The sequence below is a fragment of the Crocodylus porosus genome, unplaced genomic scaffold (genome assembly GCF_001723895.1).
Source record: "Crocodylus porosus isolate Cpor-Errol unplaced genomic scaffold, CroPor_comp1, whole genome shotgun sequence".
Classification (NCBI taxonomy): Eukaryota; Metazoa; Chordata; order Crocodylia; family Crocodylidae; genus Crocodylus; species Crocodylus porosus.
The window spans coordinates 77,888,193-77,909,117 of NW_017728886.1; the positions used below are offsets into that span (position 1 = coordinate 77,888,193).

Sequence of the window (20,925 nt, forward strand, 5' to 3'; positions counted from 1 at the left end):
TTCACATCCTTGCCAGAAACGCAAGTCAAAAATGGGGTAGCTATTCACCCCAAGTGCCTGTTTTATAGCTCTTTGTGTGTGCCTATAATCTATTTACCAGCATTCCTACTGCACTATGTGCCTGTTAATAAGATTAGTAATTAAAAAGCTTGATAGGAATTGGCAAGTGTACTCCCCCCCGAGTTAGATTGGCACTGAGTCTTGGGCAGGGCTTGAAGAGAACCTGAAGGAGTGAAGTCAGGAACTCTCTGCTGAAATCTGTGCCTGCAAATGAAATGGAGAAATCCCGACCATTGTGGGACAATCCCTTACAGTTTGTTTTCGCCTGCATTTCTTATGCAGTGGGGCTGGGAAATGTCTGGAGGTTTCCGTATTTATGTCAGATGTACGGAGGAGGTAAGTGTGGTTTCTGTTTCTTGATTTCCCCCCAAATGGGCGCAGCACTAGCATGTTAAACAATTTTAAACCAGAACATATTGCCCACGACAGCACAGTACCCATCTACCAGGTTTCCATACTCAAAGAGGAGTTGAAGGAAGGTCTTTATCTTATCGAGGCAAAAGATATAAAATACATGAGCAGGTCTTCAATGTCATGTTGAAGACGCTATCCTAATACCAAATCACTCCTTCCAGAAGGAAGAACAACACTTTCTAAATGGGAACAGGTTTCCATGGGACTGAGTTCTCCCATCCACCCCTTCCTGAATTGCTTTTAGGGTATTGGAAGCCAGTGCGTTTGCCTTATAGGTTTAAAGGTGGGATTTAAAAAAAAAAGCTAAAGAAAGAGTGGCTATTTACATTGATTTAATTAAGGGATTACTAATAGATAGTCAAGCTGCTATCATGAATGCATTTCTGCTATATAAATCCTCATATTAGAAAGACTATATTTAGGCTTGAAAATTACCTAGAAGCTGGCTGAAACTATTTGGTCAACAGGAGCGCTACAGCTGAAAACCTCACAAGAGGCTTTGGGCTGAAAATGTAGTTTAAATTGGTCTCAGCCCAAAACGAATTCTCTTTGCAATTTTCTTACCCTCTCCAAACTATAGAAAGACCCCATTTACAGATGCACCCAATGCCTTTTTTTTTTTTTATACCCTTATAAATAAAAAAATCTTCTAGAAAGTTAACTAGAGAAAATCCGTAACAGCCACTTCTAATAAGCGGTTACCTTGTGGAAATGACCACCTTTAAAGAACCCTCATAAGGTTTCTAAAACAGTCTACTTCTATTCACATCCTTATGCTCCATCCATCACTATGGCATCGGTGTTCCTCTCACATGTGCATTAAGTAATGTGATACTATCTGTCCCCTATAGTTCTTTCACCCTTTTTTTTTCTTCCCAGGAGAAAAAAAACTGTGTATAGATCTTTAATATTTTTTAGCCCTAAGTTTGAAGCCCATTTTTACCTAGTTGTGAATGTGTGCTGATAATGTCTGTGACTGCATAATACCCATTTATAAGTGGATTAGCTTTGATGTGCCATCAAGGCTTGGTCCACAACTCCCAAAGATCAGTAGAAATCTTCATTTATTTCTGTGGGTTTTTCATCTAATCTCATCATAGCAGTAGATACTACAGTGGTTGGAGCTGTCTACATACCTAAAATGAAGTATATTAGTGAGGTGATGCGCAGTTCCCACTGGATTCTTAAAAAAAAAGCAAATGCATCAAAGGGTGAGGTCTTCATGCCTGAAAATAAATGCCAGAATACACTTACAAACTGTATGCAGTCAGCTCTCAGTATAGACAGTCTGTCTCTGCAGACATGTTCTAAAAGACACTTAAACTCAAATATCAGGTATTTTATTGGAACAAAATTACCTTGCTCAGTTTCTCTTATCAGTTTCTACCATTGTAAATCTTTATGAACTAGAAAGGGCTATAAAGTATGTACCTTTGTTTAATGAAAAAACTCCAGCCTGGTACTAGGAACCTAACTAGAGCTGGCCAATAGATACTGCATTGTTATACAGCACCTAGCTCATGCTTGCAACTCCATGCTATACAAAAGGAAAGTCAGTCCTTGTTCTGAACAGAATTCAATCTAAATGCTCTTATCACTGACAATAGTAAAGAGAAAATCCTTATATACTTTAAAACCTGTTATCTTTCCTCTCATTAACTCATTTGTTACTTCTTCCCCTCCTCCTGAACTAAACCACAAAGAATAAGGAGCTGGTCAGTTATTCTCAGGACTGGCATTATTATTTTTCAGTGTTTAAAATTATATCCAGGTGAAACTGCCTATTAACTTTAAAGAATTGAAAAAGTGTTTCTAAAATAGCATTATGTGACAGTCTAATGCATTTTAAACCACTTGGACTAGATCATTAGTTCAGAAAAGAGGCAAATATTTAAAAAGACAGTAAGACCATGGTTCAAAACTAAGAAGTGTTAAATATGCAGTAATGGGACCTGTCTCAATTCTGCCAGTCTCTCTGTGTTCAAAGTTTACTTATGCAGGCCACAACACATGTACAATTACGTAGATAAAGTTAAAGATGCACTGGAATCTGCTTATAGTAAACATGGGCATTGTGACACTCTTGCAGAATGAGAGAGGCCCAAAACACAGGAGGCCAGTGCTCATGTGATGGTAGCATCACTGACATCAGATGAAAATTGGGCTGGGATCTGAGCCTGGAAATGAAGTGTTCATGAGGTGTTTGGACCTAGGGTCTATTATGAAGAGAGGGACTGATTGCAAAGTCTGGATCCATTCCAAGCACGACCAAAGCCGAGAAAGTTTTGGATCTGGATTCCTGAGTGAGCATCTTCTCTAGAGAATAGTGAAGCAGAATGAAAGCTCCCAATTATTTTATGGAGTTTTAATATGGCAAACTGCTGCTCCAGTTATAGTGAAGTGGGGATGGTGAAAAAGGGATTTTGCCAAAGGACCCATCCAGATGCCATTACTGCAGAGCTCCTGTGACAGCCTCCACTGAGTATACAAGATCCATTAGGTCTCTGATAACTCCTTTGCAAACTGGGCAGTTATCTAACAACTAACAAACAAAGGGGTTGTTAATAACACCACAGCCAGGAGGTAGAAAATTAATTCTCTGTATAAAACGGATTATTGCTCAGCATTTGCTCTGGCTCCTTTGGCCTCCATTACTGTGCAGATTGCATTCATTTTCAGTACTGAGCAGAACCCATTGTGAGGAATGTTAATACTGGGGATTAAATTTCAAATAACAGATGTTTACGTAAATATTTTGGCTTGCTGTAAAAGGGAATCTGGGAAAGGCTTCACAAAATCTGTTTTTTCATTTAGTCAGCAGGTCTTTCTGAAGTGCTCTCAAAGTCAAGGGCAGGGGCTTTTTCCCAAAGAAAATCACAGTCACACCCTGCCGGTTCAAGTACTCACAGCAGTGTTGACAATATTGACTTTCCACGACAGAGAATCTTACCATTCCTTCCCCTCTTTCACTCTATGAAAGGAACAAGATCTGGCTGTCTCTCTCTTGATCTGTGGCAAGGAGAGACCTATTCTGTCTGCATGGTACAAGGCAGATCCATGCTGATCCCCGGTGGGTGAGCATGGCATATCTCAGCATGGCAGTAGTGTGTGCCTCTCTTTCCTCGGATTAGGTTCTCAGATGTGTTGCTGGAACTTTGCTGGTGAGCAGCTCATACAGCTATGGGCATTTTCCTGCTGCTGGCTCATCTCCAGCTGAGGAGGTAAAAGGCAAGGGAGCTGAGCTTTTGCATCTCTGATCAACTTTAATGGCTGCTGTGGGTGCTCAGCAGCTCTGAGAATTTGGTTACCACAATGCATGACTGCTGGTAAAAAGGCATTCAGCAAACGAGTCTTACTCTGTTAAACCGATTCCGGCAAATGGTTTGTCTTTGCTCAGAATGCCCTTGATGGATGGGATCATTAGTCCAATAACATAGTTTTCATGAGGATAAGATGTCTTCCTTTTCACTAAGCATAAATGATACAAAAAGAGGAAAATCCCCGAGGAAGACCATAGACTTTTCCTCCAACTCTGTGTACCCAGGAAGTTCTTCTCCTCTGCTGTGGCTTGCTCATGGTGGCTATCAATTCTGGGGAGTGGAAGGCCTCTTTTATGAATGGATTAGCTTTGATGTACCATCAAGGCTTGGTCCACAGCTCCCAAAGATCAGTAGAAATCTTCATTTATTTCTGTGGGTTTTTCATCTAATCTCATCATAGCAGTAGATACTACAGTGGTTGGAGTTGTCTACATACCTAAAATGAAGTATATTAGTGAGGTGATGTGCAGTTCCCACTGGATTCTAAAAAAAAAAGCAAATGCATCAAAGGGTGAGGTCTTCATGCCTGAAAATAAATGCCAGAATACACTTACAAACTTACAAACTGTATGCAGTCAGCTCTCCAGTATAGACAGTCTGTCTCTGCAGAGATGTTCTAAAAGACACTTAAACTCAAATATCAGGTATTTTATTGGAATAAAATTACCTTGCTCAGTTTCTCTTATCAGTTTCTACCATTGTAAATCTTTATGAACTAGAAAGGGCTACCTGTTCCTCCACACAAGTACTGTGCCAAAATCATGAAGCCTAATGACTACAAATTATGCCTATATACTTCCCCACACCATGGCCTATCAAAGCCCTACCTTCTGGCCTCCATGGAAACTACTCCAGAAAGCATAAAATAGTACCTGTTGCCAGAATTCACTTCTTCCATCTCTCCCAAATTCAGCATGCTGTCCACTGCAGAGCTCTTCCTACAGCTTTCATTTAACACATACCCTGAGATAGCAAGGAAAAAAACTCCATCAGAATCTGATAAATGCTTGTCAGAGCTGTATCTCCACTGCCCCCACCTGTGATGCCAAGAGCCTTCCTTCAATTTTCAATGCTGTTCATGACTTGTATTATGAAATTACTTCATCTATTGCCATCTGACAAAATAAGCCCATTTGCAGAGACATGGTATGCTAACTTGAGGAGTACAGGCCACTTCACTTTATTTTGTTTTATACTCCAGACCTCCCTTCCCCATGCACACACACGCAGAGTGGCTCAGTCAGTTCTCCTGCCCTCTATTTTTCCCATGTGCTGTTGGGTGTTGCTTTTTATGCACATTCTCTGTCTGTCCTCTACTAAGACATTATAGGATAACCACCTTGATACCCTCAGAAGGCAGAACCACTAAAAAGTGCTGTGATAGGTGTGGATTTGGCAATTTAGGCTACTGATGGATTATGAGGGGGAAAAGAGCTGTAATGTGTGTGCAGCTCCGCTGGGGGACAAATCCTCAGCTGATGTATGCACTTTGAAGGAGTTATACCAATTCACACCAGCTAAGGAACTACCTTGGGTGGGAGGGGGGAGTAGGGGTTTAACCAGGTCAGATTAAGGTGTCAACCTAGCTAGGAAACCCCTTCGTACTTCTTAGGGCTGTGTGAAATTTCACTGGCAGTTTCGTTTCAGTGCTGTTTCAACTTGTTTCGAGCTTGAAACAGCAAAATCAAAATGAAACGGAGAGGTTCGCAACAGCCTCGAAATGAAAGGAGGCAAGTTGAAACATTTTGAAATTTTCAAAATGTTTTGAGTTTCGAAGCTCAAGCTGGGCTTGCCTGCAGGGAAACAGAAACTACAGAGTAAGGAGAGGGAGGGGGACTAGGAGGGAAAGTGGGCTGGGGGGGGAAGGACTGCTCTCATTATTGACTGCGTATCTGGCCAGTGACTGTCCTCCATCCCTGAGGTCTCTTCCAAGGATCTGGGGGAGGGATGGAAAAAAATGCATAAAAGGCAGCATGGCTTGAACTGCTCTGCTTTCTGCCTTGGTGTCAGTTGAGTGAGGGTGTACCTTAATACACACACACACACGCACAGTGTCATGCACACACATCACAAGTTTTACCTGTCAGCAGCTAGAGGTGCAGGGCCCCAGAACCCAGACTCCCCCTGCACCGATCTCCTTGACAGCTAGCAGGCTTCATGGCCGCAGCAGGGCCTAGCAGGCCTGCAGTTTTCACCCCCCTCTGCCCTAAGACAGACAGTCCCACAAGCACCCATGTCACAAGTTTGGCTTGTCCGTAGCTTGAGGTGCAGTTTCTCCCAAGCCCCTGCACCTACCTCTTTGAAACTTGGCAGGCTTCGTTGCCTCAGGAGGAGCTGGCATGCCTGCAGTTTTGACCCTGCTGTGGCTTAACACTTACACGTGACATGAGTTTTTTTGCTTTCAAGACTTTGATGCGCAGTTTCCCTGAAACCCCTATACCTATCTCCTGGACACTTAGCAAGCTTTATGTCCTCAGAAGGGGCTACTATTCCTGCAAGTTTCATCCAAATCAGGCCAGAAATGACAAAGTTATAGGCTGTTTCCAGCTTTCCCATTATAGCCTATGGGTGAAATATCGAAACAGCAGCGAAACAATGAAACTGTTTTGACGAAACAAAATGGAAAGCAGTTTTGAATCGAAATTTGAAACTAAATGCTGTTCTGTTTAAATGAAACGCAAGTCGAAATGGAATGGTGCTGTTTCGCACAGCCCTAGTACTTATAACTTGGATAGGACCTTTGAGGTTTGTTCTTTACTCCCTCCCATACTGAACATTGTGGTCCTGTTAAGGAAAATTAATGTGAATTAAACCTTTCCCCTTCCGTCTTCCCCCTTCCATTATGCTTTAACAGCTTGGACAACAATTAGTTACCCTTTAACAGTTCTAGTCTTGTACATTGCTCAAAACAAACTCCTTGGACACTCTCCTTTGACCAGGTCTAGAGTAGGAAATTTTTACAAAAGAAATCACAGCATTGCCAAATGTCAGTAAAAATTCCATAGAACAAGGCTCGGCAGTGCTGTGTTGTAACCATCTTGCTTGACCTCAACAACTGTGTGCGTTGCATTTCCAGATGGCAGCTGTGCACAGAGACAGCTACAGCTGGAGCTCAGCTGTTCTTTCATGGTTGGCATACACATTACACTTTTAGGACCCTCTTCTCTTTCTGCTGACTGGCATCACTATTGAGATGAATTGGGGGATAAAGTGAAGCTAAGATAACCTCATTATGAGACAATCATCCTTTTAGGATTTGGTCAAGACAATCATGTATGCAATCTTCATGCCACTGCTGCAGTTGATAGGACTTAATCCAGCCATTTTAAATTGTGTAATCTCAACTGGAATAGACCTGCCCTGAGAGTTGCCATGTAGGTAGTGCCTGGGGACAGAAGATGTGTCAAAACTCATGCTGGATGAACACCAGTAGTTCCTTTCACTTTGACTACTGGAATAAGTTTGTACCTAGGTATGCACAAGTCCATGGAAGTGCATGCAGTGGTAACAGGATGTGCATATAAAGATGCATATGGGTGTGAATACATGTCTGGGCATATCGTTAGTAGGAAGACTGGAAATTTTAAAACTGTTGTTTTGATTCTTAACAGTATTATACTGCTTATCCTTCCAGCTTGTTAAACACCTTTTGTCTCTCCTGCAGGTGGCTTTTTAATTCCTTATCTCATCATGTTAATTGTGGAAGGGATGCCTTTGTTATTCCTGGAGCTGGCAGTAGGACAGCATATGCGTCAAGGGAGCATTGGCGCATGGAAAACAATAAGTCCCTACCTCAGTGGAGTCGGTAGGTTTTTCATTCATGCCAAGACACAGGGTTATTTTTAACTCCCAGGTGAACACTGGTGATTCTGGTAATTTTTTGGAGCAGAAAAGTTGGTATTTATGAGGTTATTAGAGGGCATGTGCAATATGCATTGACCAGGAAAAGGAGATGAGATTTTTTGACTCAAAGAGATGGTTACTTGTTTTTTTTCTGCCAGGGAACTGGGTTCTGTTAAAGCACCTGCAATGAACTTTAGTGTTGTTCAGAGTATAGATCATGACCATTAGAATTTTGGCCCACATATAACAGCCAGAGGTATTGAAAACCTAAAATAATTTGCAAATATCAAATAATTAAGTTTCAAAACTCTCCTGCAAAGTAGACAGATATTGCTAACCAGGGTTTCTAAATGGTACATTAATACATATTACTTGTCTGGTGTCTCACAGCGGGTTACGGCAGGACTAGAATTAAGGGCATGGCCTTCCAGAAAGAGCAGTCACAGAGCAATCTACAAGGAACTGAGAGTGGCCGTCATATCTGAAAGAGTATTTTGTTTCCTGTTGCACTTTGTTCCTGTCAGAATACAACTTTACAACCACCTCCTTCCATGTCACTGTCGCAGGTTGTAAGATGGTGATGCATAGCAAAGCTGCAAATGACTTCTCCCAACCTCTATACTACCTTCTGTCTGAGGGTCAGAAGTATGTTACAATCATTAATGACTTAATGCCAGAGAGGAATTGTCTCCATTTTACAGAGGGAAGCTCAGAGGGTCAGCTGCTATTCCACCTATTAGAAGTGTAAGTGGTACTTACACAGATAAATGGGACCTTATCCCGGCCAGCTAGAGTTCCTGAAAAACTGTTATTGCAAAAGATGGGTGGATCCTTCTTCTCTTCTTTCCTGTCTTTTGTGACTTGCGCTGAAGCCTAACCTGTGTGTTGCAGAAGCTGATCTACTATCTCAGGGACTTGAGAATGGAGCAAGATAACATAAGGTACCTAAAGAAATGCCACTTAGAAACCCATTAGGTAGAAGAAGATCTAGCCCAGAATGCTTCTGGCCAAGGCAAGAATATAATCCAGATTTCTGAACATGCATTTTAACCCCACTGTCAGCAATCTGTCTAGTTCAATCTCAAAATTTACATATTAATAAAACAAGGCAGTAGTTTACTACTGTCATTACCCAATAACTGGCAATGAAATGGAACTACATAAGAATAGCTTAAATTACCTTATAGGTCAAATTATCTCCAATTCATTTAAAGTACTGGAATCTCTTTAGTGGGACTTGCCAATTTCTAAAAAAAAGCTTTGATTTTTCATCGTGAGGCACTAAAGTTGAAAACCAGCACTTTTATTTCCTTGGAAGAAGCAACTTAAATGACAGGAATGCTTCATGTGCAGTAAAACGATGAATAAGCAAATACATGTGAGGAGGAAAGAGATGGCTGTCTTCCCAGATATCAAATAAAGTCAGTTGGCACTGCCATATCAGCAGACTTCTTGTGGTGGATTTGGATGTAGGAAGAAGAGCTTTTCCTTCTGCTTGATAGCTCTTAGAAGTCTGTGCAGTACAGAACTGTACAACAGATGGTAACCCAGGGTCTCTACAACTACCAGTCTTACAAATAGTGTAGCTATGACATATATTCTGGGGTATGAAATGTCCCAGGTGCTGCACCTGTACTACCAGATTCCCACTGAAGTCTCAGTTGCATTTCCTCTGAGTTGGAGCTCCCAAACTGCTGCCAGTAGTGAAGCCCATTCTAGAATAAGCCAAGTTTTCCCTCCCTTTCTAAAACCGTGTTAGCAATACTAGGAGCCCTCATGTAGGTAGGCTGATAGTTACTTCTGGTATTTGTAAAATCATGACCATTAAACCTCCCATGAATAAGGTTTCACAACAGTGTATTACCAATGCATATTGCCAATGTATATTACTAATAGTGAAAATGATGTATGATCTGATTTTAAAAGCTGAGTGTATGTCTTAATTAGAGAAATATTAGTGAAGTTATATAGTGGGCTAAGGACTGTCAGATAATTACTTTCAAACTAATCATAGAATCATAGAAGATGGTAGCCAGAAGCTCTCCTGGCTTAGAGCTCCAAACATTGGTAAAACAAGTACAACTTAAAACAAGTATAACTTTGGCATTAGCAAAGACTGAAATGTTTTGAGAAAATTTCCTACTTTACAGAGAGTATAGGACTTTTCAGGATTGGCTCGAATGGCATTCCTTCCACTCCCATAACACTGGTAACTGTTTCATGGGGTAAATAGTGTTCCGAGTGAAAAAAAGAGGAATCGAATGAGCGCAGATGTTATTAACCCTTTGCTCCACTTCAGCCAGATGTCTAGGCTGGCACATTTTTGTCCTCTTGTCATTAGAACACTACTTTTTTTTTGCAGTGCGAACATCTAACCATGGCTTAATATGGTCTCTTTTCCCTGAAGTACTGCCACTTTCTCTAGCTTTGAATTAGATTCTGTCTATATGGGCTACTGGGCTTTCAGACTGCCAAAAGTCTCCCATTTCCCTTTTACTGACATTTTAGATTATGTTTAACTTGTGAAGACAGTGGTCCTCTGGGAGAGAGCTGTGATGACCAAAGAAGAGAGTCCTTCTTAAGTTCTGCAGGCCGGTGTTTGGACAGTTTGCCATTTCAATGACTTTGCCATTTCTCATTCTCAGGTGTTGCCAGTGTGGTGGTATCATTTTTCCTCTCCATGTACTATAATGTTATAAATGCCTGGGCCTTCTGGTACCTGTTCCATTCATTCCAGGTGGGTACAGTACTCTGATGATAGGTCAATGTATAACAAAGCACATTTTCCATCCAAAGTGGGCAAACCCAAAGTTGTTGAAATTGAGAGACCATGTTAGCTTGCTGGGCATCAGGGGAGAATTTGCAGTGGGCAAACAGAAGTTTAAATACTGATGACATAAATGGGCCCACCAAAGAAATACTAGTGCAGTGAACCAAGAATCAGCATTATTGAATGATCCCATCTAAAGGATATTTGTTTGAGTCACCCACAGACGTAGGGACTTCTGGACCTAGTCAGGCGGCCATCCTCTGTTATCTTCAGAAGCCTTGACTGGTTAATGATTGTTAGAAGCCAAACCCTTTCAACTAACCATATTTTCAAAGGAGGATATTGTTTTCTGAGACCTTTGTTTAACATCTTTTTCAACAACAGGCAAATAAAAACTTTCCATTATGAGTTATCTCTCAGCATTAATTTTAAGGAGTCAAGTTTCACTGCCAGAGTTTCTTAATAAATCTTTATAACCTGATGACTCCAAACTTAGACATCAGCTTGCCAGCTTTTTTTTCCACAGGCCGTTGGCACTGAGCCCACTTTGCTTCTGAAATACCTCATAATGCTACAAGAAAAATATAAGATCATCATTGTATAGGAGCAGAAACTAGCTCAGAAAAAAGTGTTGTTTTAGCTAGACTGAAAGACATTAACATTCATGGGGATTTGCACAGAATGGGACCAGTCCTTTTGTCCAGTGGTCTCCAAAGTGGGGTGCGCACACCCCAGGGGATGCAGGAAGAAAATATTAGCACTTCTATTTATATTTATATTTATATTTATATAAATATACATATATTGGGGGTGCGTGCTCAAAAATTTTTTACTGATAGGGATACGCAATCAAAAAAGTTTGGAGACCATTGCTTTAGTCTTTGCTTCCATGACTTAGTCCACTGGTGGTATGACTTGATTGAAAGAACAGAAAAGAGCACAATCACAGCATGCAGTTGGCTTCTTCCTATTCAGGGGTCGGCAATGTTTTAGGCAGAGTGCCAAAAACACCCACAAGCTCAGCTTGTAAGATGTTGGTGTGCCAGGAGCGGATAGTAGGGGAGTTGCGAAGGACCCAACCCTTGTTGTGGCAGCGCCGCTCTGGCCTCCTCCCTGCCGTCCACCCCAAGATGCCTGTGTCAAGCAAAATGCCTTTGCATGCCGGGAGTTGCCTACCCCTTAGATGTTAAGAGGTCAGTGGCAATCCCCATGGGGGAGAAAGAGCTGTCCCAAGACCCCTTACACCAGCAGCCCAGCAAGTCCCTGCCACTTTCATACTGTCAGTTTCCCTGATGCTTTTTCTCTTCCCTAAGCCCTCATTGGAGCCTTATACCATGCCTTGCATTTAATGTTTGCATTTGTTTTACTCCCAAAGAATCCCTTGCCATGGGCTGCTTGTCCACTGAACAGCAATCACACTGCTTACATTGAAGAATGTGAGAAGGCATCATCTACTCAGTATTTCTGGTACAGGAAAACCCTAAACATTTCACCATCCATTGAGGAGAATGGGAGTATCCAGTGGGAGCAAGCCGTGTGCCTGATCCTGGCTTGGCTGACAGTCTATCTATGTATTCTAAGAGGAACAGAGTCTACAGGCAAGGTAAGAGGATTGTAATTGTTGATTCACAGTTACATTTGATTTCTTCAAGTCCTAATGATGCTTTAACTTGGGGTGGCCAACTAGTGACATGAGTGCCACAAGCAGTACAGGCAGCCTTTGTGTGTGGCACACACTAGATCAGAGAGGAGCCAGGCAGCAAGGCAGCATATACGGCAAGAAGCAGAAAGCAGAGCAGCAGATTGGCTAGGGAGCGCAGGGCAGGAAGTAGAAAGCAGAGTAGCTAGTAAGGCAGAGGAAGGGGATAAGAGTGGCACTCAGAGAGAGTGTGGGGCTAATTTACCCCTGCTTGAAAGGCTGACCCCCACTGGTTTAACTGATGGTAACTGGAATTCTTCCTCCCCGTCCTGCCCCACCAGAAACAACCTCCAACAGGCTTTTTACACTTGGCTGGTTTTAATTCCTCTTAACCAAGGGAACACAGTGTGACCACTGTTTGTGGATACAGGGTCATTTAATATGAAGAACTGTGGCTACAGAATCATACTGTATGTTCACTGGCATTTAAAGGCATTGGTCATAGCTGTAAAGCATCAAATGGCTTGAATATAAAGAGAATGTGGGTTGTGTCATCTCTGTGGTCACCTTATGGTTCCAAGAGTGATCTATGTAATGCATCTATGCATTGTTCCCAAAGTACAGTGAACAAACATATTGCATATATAAGACATGGGACTATTAGACTCCATAACACAGAGCACTACCACTTGCACAAAAAGGAAATTCCTTTTAGCTACAGTAGCATCAGCACATGGTCAGTTATACAGCAAGTAGCATAAAAGGTGAGCATCTCTCCAGTGTATTGGCCACTTTACTCATTTTCCTCTTAGACAGCACGCTCTAATACTGTTTCTGTTTTCAACTCTGTTGCAGGGTGTAGGATAGTCAATGGCTTTGTTTGATTAGGGAATCAGATACAATCAGATCAGAAAGAGGCAGGGTAAATGACAGAGCAATGCCACAGAAAGCAGATCAGCCGTTTGCTATTAGAAATAAATACAATCAATACCAATGTGGCAGTTCTGAAGCTGCACATGGGAGAATAATCCAGGGCCTCTTGGAATAACACTGCGATGATGGATTTTCTAAGGAGAACTTGGAGGTGCATCAGCTTACAACCACGGGGCTGCACTGCACATGGGAAAGAAATATGTCTGATGTTAATCTGCAATCAGAACTCTTGGTAGAGGTGATATCTTCTATTAAACCAACTAGATAGTTGCAAAAAAAAAATTCATTCTTTACAAGCTTTCAAGCACACATGCCCTTCTTAAGCCATAGGAGAGTGCAAAGATTGTAAAATTTCTCCCATGAAAATTCATATTTCTCAGGAAAGCTGAAAGGTAGTATAAGATCTCCTGGTTAGAAAAGTTCATTTTATGCAATTAGGCTCAGGTAAAAGTTGGAGCCATCTGTATACCTTGAAGCTATCTGATGGGAAGGAGAACATTGAATTATGCTTCTTTCTTGTTATGACGTTTCATATTTTGCAGGATTGGTGATAGAAGGCTCTGCTGAGCAAGGAATTTCTCTTGTGTTAAAGCTGCTCTGTGAGCAAGCAAATTTGGCATGAAATTTGGAGGAGGGGGGTCAGCTTTCAGGTTTCAAGGTGTCAGATTTTGCCTCCTTTTTCTAAATTATGAAGTTTCATTTCAAAATGGCTAATTTCTTATTTCCCATGTTTCAGGGATACAGGCTGTAGCCGTGTTGGTCTGCAGGCAAAAGCAATCAGAACTCTTGGTAGAGGTGCTATCTTTTGGTGAAGGTGTTAATCTGTGAATTTACAAAATGGTATCCCACGACCTTTCCCCCTCATTTAAAATGAGACAACATCAAAAGTTCTGAACCTGTCTGAAGAAGAAAGACCAGGTTTATGTTGGCAAATCACATTCAAAAAGCACATAGGCACCCGACAGACTAAAATACAGCCAGCCTATTAAGCTTGCTTAAGTTGGCACATTGTGGAAGACATTAAGTACACAGCCTACTCTGTCAATTTTCTGTGACTGTGAAAATGATATATTATCTGAATTTAGAAGAAACTGAGTGTATGTTTTAATTAGACAAATAATAGTGAAATCATATAATGGGCAAAGGACTATCAGATAACTAATTTGAAGCTAATCATAGAAAATTAGAGTTGGAAGGGACTTCAGGAAGTCTAGTCCAACCCTGTGCTCAAAGCAGGAGCATCCCCAACTATATATTCCCAGCCAAGGCTTTGTTTCACTGGGTCTTAAAAACCTCCAAGGATGGAGATTCCACAACTTCTCTGGGTAGCTTTTTCCAGTGTTCCAATTAGTGAGAAAGTTTTTCCTAATATCTAACCAAATGTAATTATTTTATAGTACAATAAATTTCTACTGGAAAAGCTACTAGTAAAGGGGAAAGAGACCAAGGCACACCGACAAAAAGCAGGACAGACCTAAATGCCTGACTCCTGGTTAACTGACATGCTCAGTTAATGGGAGGCCAGTTACATCCCAGCATAGCATTGAGAAGTCCACAGCTGCTTATCAGAAATAAAAAAGCTTCTAAAGATTTTAGCTAGCTTTGAAATTGAGGCTTTTATCAAATACTACAATATGGAGACAGTTAGGGCGTAATCCTGAACTACTGGGAGTTTTGCCACTGGTTTTAAATGGGAACAGGAGTGAAGAGACACAGGGTCTGACTCCAAAAGGTGTGTAAGGCTGCACAATTCCTGTTCATGTCAACCGCAGTGGAAGGTGCTCTGTAATAACTCAGCCTGTAAGCTCAGTTCCTGGTTTGGAGCTATACTGAGTTTGAGAAACAGAAAGCTAAGGACAAAATGTAGAATCATTCTTTGTGCTGATGAATGTGGACATGGAAGGTCCCATTTGATCTCAATAGTGCAACTCGTGAGAGTGGCTACCTATCAGGATAGAGAAGGGCTGTACAATCTGGCTCTAAGGCATGAATTAACTTTCCTTGCAGCCATTCAAATTTCCAATGAATCAGTACCCCAGGCCCTACTGGTATGGGCAAAGAAAGATTCACTCCCAGCCTGGACTATTAAGTATGACTGACATCATAGAGACAGCTATAGGCTTCAAGCAAATTGGGGCTTCATTGTGGTAGGCTCAGTACAAACACAAAGGGGCAGTCCATGCTCCAGAGTGTAGTGTCACTTCCAGGAGCTTTCACTCTGTGAACTTCCTCAGATCTTTAGGGCACATACAGAGATTCCCAGGACCCAATCTACGGTCATGTGACTTACTTTAAATCATGCAATTATAGATCAGGTCCCACTTGTGCACACATTCATTGGTGCCAGGAGCTGTGCCAGGAATGTGATGTAAACTGGGGTAGGGAAGGGAGCTAGTGTGTCATACAGGGGGTTGTTGGGACTGCAGGAGGGGTTGTCTGTGTAGGGCTGGGTAGGCCAGAGGGCTAAAAATGGCCTGGACAGAGTGGGAGTGGGGGAGGAAGGGTAGGAAAAGCAGAGTCCCAGGGTGGGGGCCAACAGCTGGACTTTCCTGGCTACGCTCCAAAAGTGTACAGATGTTTGGTTACATCGCTCATGGGTTAGCCTTATCTTTGTAGAGCACCTCCTCGGGTGAACTAAGTTAGACTGGGCTATCTTATTTTTTCTATAGTAGCATTTATATATCAATTTTGGAATAACCATGTGAATAAATCCAGAGACAAATCAATTAGATCATCTTTTTTGGTTTGTTTCCATTTAAAGCAGGGGGTGTCCAACCTTTTTGAATGTGAAGCCAGATCATGAACTTTTTATCACCCAGTGGGCCGGCGAACCATATTCAGAGACCTCACAGGAAGTGGTATCACATCAGGAAGTGATGTCATGTGACCTTTGACACCAATGAAGTTGCAGGAAGTGACAATGAAATGGGTCTAACCAGTTCAAAACTCTCCCTCTATAGCATCCACCTCTGCCACTGTTTGGGACAGGATACTGAGCTAGATGGACTGTGGGGCTGACCAAGCATGGCACTTTTTATGCTCTTATGTTCAGAAGCTCTTATGTTCTTTGGCTGAGCTTCCAAACTATGGCTGAGATTTGCAAAAAGGGGTAGATGGACATGTTACAAAGTTGTCATAAAAGATTTGGAGGTCTCTAAATCCCTTTCATTGTAATGGAAGTTGGCCTTTTGACTCAGCTTTGAAAATCTCAGCTCAAGGTGCCAACCAAATAAGTCAAAATATATTTTGCATTTCTATGCAGTGCATCTATGTGGGGCTCTCCAAGCATTTTACAAACATGAAATGAACCTCAGGATGAGCCCAGCTGGAGCAGCAGGGACTCAGCTGCACATTCCCCCTACCTGTGCCGGTCAGTCCTGAGCAGTACATGGCTCCGCCACCACTTCTGCTGGCTGGTGCTGACCCGGGCGGGTCTGTCCCATCCAGAGCAGCATGTAGCTGAAGCCGGCTTCCCACGTGCTACTGGGGATGGGAGGAGGCCGGCCGGGTCTGCACCGGCCAGCAGAAGTGGCAGTGGAGCCATGTGTCGCTCGGGTATGACCGATGCAAGCAGGGGGAAAATCCAGCTCAGCCCCTGCCGCTCCGGCCAGGTTCATCCCGTCCTGTCCCTAGCAGCACATGGCTCCACCGCCACTTCTGCTGGCCAGTGCGGACCTGGCCGGGCTCCTCCTGTCCCCAGCAGCTCGTGGGAAACCAGCTTCAGCTGCATGCCACTTTTCCTGGCCAGTGCTGACCCAGATGGGACAGACCCGCCCAGGTCGGCACCCGCCAGCAGAGGCGGCAGCAGAGCCATGTGCCACTCGGAACTGACCAGCACAGGTAGGGGAAGTGCAGCTCAGCCCCTGCTGCTCTGGCTGGGCTCATCCTGTCCCGAGCGGCACATGGCTACTCCTCTTCCCACATGCACCGCATTGGCAACATCAAGCTGATGCATTGCATGTGGGAACCTTGTCCCTTCCCCAGTCCTTTGGCAGCCATTAGGAAGCTGCTGAGGGACTGGGGGAGGGACAAGGGGTTGGAATGAAAGTAAACAGTGTTTACTTTTGTTTCCCATCGCAGCACCACGGGCCTCAGAAAATGTCTTAGCACCACATAGCAGCCCACGGGCCATATGTTGGACAAGCCTGATTTAAAGTATATTAGCATTAGGTTAAAAGATACAGCTTGACTCATGGCCTATTAAAAGGTAACAGAAAGGATATACAGGCAGTCCTCAGACACAATTGGTTCCTGAAACCATGCCTTAAATCGAAATGTTGTAACTCTGAACCAATTCTCCCATTGGAAACAATGTTATAAATGGGGGATTGGTTCCTGAACCAAGGCCCAATACTCTATTTTCACCAAAAATAACCCAGAATTTTATACTTAGTCAATTATAGATGAGTAATCGATATAGCTACATTAATGTATTTATACTGTAAATAGCAATCATATTTATTTGGAAGGACTTCTTTGAGGTGATTTTGCTGGACTTTTTGAAGGGCTCTTGGCTGGAGTCTTCTCAGGAGTCTTGGCTGCAGGTTTTTCTGGGGTGTTGTCTGCTTTCTTAAAGAAAGCGTCCAAAGAAGTTTGGACAGATGTTCTCTAAGGAGATGGGCAACGCAGCAAACTTGTTCGCTGACATAGTGTGGCATCAGATTAAACGTTGTAAAGTGGTGTGGCATCAGATTAGGCATTGTAAAGTTGAAACTGAAGTCAGAAAATTGAAACAGGGTGTCAATTTATAAACACTGTAAATGTGAAACGTTGTGCCTGTAAAAAAGATTTCCTTGCCTCAGTTAGAAATAAGCTATCAATACGAGCTTGAAAAAATTTAATTTGCTTTTTACTGAAGCAGCAGTTGTTTTATATTTGTCAGATTTCTCTCAGAACAGGCGTGAAACTTGATTAATTTCAGTTTTGTTTAGTTAATCTAGCAAAAGTTTAGGTTGCAAACACTGCAGAAAAAAGTTTGCTACTGTTGTTGCTTTAAAATGTTGTTTTAAACTCCTGTATAATTACAAAAATTAAAATTGTGAAAATAATACCAAGGATATTAAATAAAAGCTCATTTTTTGTGAAGCCACATTTGACCTGAAAGCACCCATTTAGATATAAGAGAGAAAATAGGACTTTACTACTGTTTTATACAGGAAAAAAGAACAAAACCCCCAACAGCATATATAATAAAATGACCAGATTAGGCCATGTTCCCCTGGTCAAGATATGGTCTGATACTGTAACACCTAGTGCTACAATACTATTCCAGAATAGAAATTTCTTCCTGACCCCTGCTCCTAATCCTTTTAAGCCCTGGAGGATGAGGATTGATATAGTCTCATGCAATTTCACTTTGTCTGTAGCTACATTAGTAATGTTTTCAGTTTTACAAGAAATGGTCCTGGCAATAGCCATGTATCTCAGCTTTCTAATTAATTTACCCTTTTTTTTCAGGTTGTTTACCTAACAGCTTCTTTGCCCTATCTTGTCCTCCTCATCTACTTAATTAAAGCACTAACACTACATGGAGCTGTGAATGGACTGGTTTATATGTTTACACCAAAGGTACAAAAATATACATTGAAATCTTAACAAAATTCTGTGGTTATATCTGCATTGTTTCTTATATAACTTTTTTCTTTTCCATAACATCTTCATAACAGTAATTTGGGGCTCATATTACATGCATCTAAACCAGTGGCTCTTGACCTTTTTAGACTCAAGGCACCTCTCAGAAAATGCTGGCTCTTAACTTTCACTTGTGTTTTTCCTATGGAAAAAAAAGAACAATTCTTCTGTTGCAAAATATCAAAAAGACCACAATTCAAAATGTTTGACTCTATGGTTTCCTATTTGAAATATCTGGGTTTATCTTGTGAATTTTGCAGGTATTTACACCCCTAACAGTAATAATATTTTGCATCACCTTGGTTGAGAATCACTAACCTAGACTCCTGAGAATACACCGGTACACATCACTCTTGTGTTTTTAGTTTCTTCATCCAGAGAAAGAAGCATCAAACTTAAGGTGTATTATATTCATAAAGTGAGTAGTACCACTAAACAAAATTAATTCCTGAATTCAGCAGAGTTATGTAACAAACGAACATGGCTTAATCTCCTGCCATATAGGGCATATGTTTATATATGGCATATATTTAACCTAATCCTTTGGTTTATAAAAAAGATTATATTTCACCGCAAGATCACAAACACTGCTGAACATTTTATAGGCCGAATTCTATCTGCTAGTGTAGATGGCCGTGCTTCCATTTAAAAACAGGTATTTTAACCCATCTACTCCAACAAAGAATTGGCCTTGCATAAAAATAACCCATTTTATTTATCCTTGAAACATTCAACCTTCGAGATGCCTCCATACACATAAACAAATCCTTCCATACTTCAACAGGTTAAATTTACATTAATTTTAATAAAAGCTGCAAGAATAAATGGTGGAAAGCAAAATCAGCCAACATAAGCCAGATTTCTCCCTACTTGATGCTTAGATGTTACTCCTTGCCATAGATATTACAGTGAGAGAGCATTGGATGGACCACAAATGAGCACAAGGCCACTTCTGTGTTAATCAGACAGTTCTCACTCTTTTGTTTTACAGTTAGAGCAACTAGCAAACCCAAAGGCCTGGATTAATGCAGCTACTCAGATTTTTTTCTCACTTGGTCTTGGTTTTGGAAGCCTGATAGCTTTCGCCAGCTACAATGAGCCAAACAACAATTGTGAGAGACACGCCATAATTGTCTCTCTGATTAACAGCACCACATCAGTATTTGCCAGTATTGTGACTTTCTCCATCTATGGCTTTAAGGCAACATTCAATTATGAAAACTGCCTGAACAAGTAAGAAACCCTTTCACTAATTTTTCACCCTTAGATCTTACATAGAAGAAAAGAGGGAAAATGAACCAAAATAGCAGCTTTGAAATGCAGGTCCTCACATGCCAAAAAATAACTGCTGAACTGCAGCAGATATTGAAACTAATAACATTCAAGATAAAAGGAATGGCACGCTCTGTCCTTCTATGACTCAATAAGGTTAATAGAAGTGGACTGGCCAAGTTTGCTGACCACACCAAACTTTAGGGTAAAGCATCCACACCTGAGGATAGGCGGGTGATCCAGGCTGACCTTGACAGGCTCAGGAAATGGGCAGATGAGAACCTGATGGTGTTTAACACTGAAAAATGCAAGGTGCTCCACCTTGGGAAGAAAAACCCACAGCATGCTTATGGTCTCGGCAGTGCTTTGCTGGCTAGCATTATGGACGAAAGGGATTTGGGGGTCATGATTGCACATGAGCCATCAATGTGATGCTGCAGCTAGTTAAGCAAGCTTGCATCCATAGCTGCTTCTCAAGCAAATCCTGGGATGTCATTCTCCCGTTGTACTCAGCCTTGATAAGGCCACAGCTGGAGTACTGAGTCCAGTTTTGGGCTCCACAATTTAAAAAGGATGTGGAGAAGCTTGAGAGAGTCCAGAGGAGAGCCGCACACATGATCAGAGGTCAGGAAAACGGACCTTGTGATGAGCGGCTGAGAGCTACGGGACTTTCAGCCTGGAAAAGTGCAGGCTCAGGGGTGATCTGGTGGCTGCCTATAAGTTTATAAGGAGTGTTCACCAGGATCTGGGGGAACGTCTGTTCACCAGAGCGCCCCAAAGGATGACAAGGTTGAATGGGCACAAACTCCTCCGTGACCATTTCAGGCTGGACATAAGGAAGAACTTCTTTACTATCTGAACCCCCAAGGCCTGGAATAGACTGCCATCAGAGGTGGTTCAAGCACCTACTTTGAACGTCTTCAAGAGACATTGGTTTGTTTATCCTGCTGGGATCCTATGACCCCCTGCTGACTTCCTGCCCCTGGGGCAGAGGGGCTGGAATCAAAGATCTGCCGAAGTCCCTTCCAGCCCTAACATCTATG

At 42.1% G+C, this 20,925-nt stretch overlaps 1 protein-coding gene across 1 annotated transcript in view; it reads left to right on the top strand.

Annotated features, from left to right (window-relative positions):
- The first annotated feature begins 205 nt into the window (after nt 1-205).
- SLC6A20 (solute carrier family 6 member 20) overlaps nt 206-20,925 on the top strand; it is a 32,196-nt gene continuing 11,476 nt past the window's right edge. Inside the window, exons 1-6 of the mRNA XM_019537188.1 lie at nt 206-396; nt 7,459-7,599; nt 10,283-10,374; nt 11,783-12,010; nt 18,437-18,547; nt 19,602-19,843. Coding sequence (XP_019392733.1) covers nt 276-396; nt 7,459-7,599; nt 10,283-10,374; nt 11,783-12,010; nt 18,437-18,547; nt 19,602-19,843 — 935 coding nt within the window. The 5' untranslated portion in view covers nt 206-275. The remainder of the gene's footprint in view (nt 397-7,458; nt 7,600-10,282; nt 10,375-11,782; nt 12,011-18,436; nt 18,548-19,601; nt 19,844-20,925) is intronic.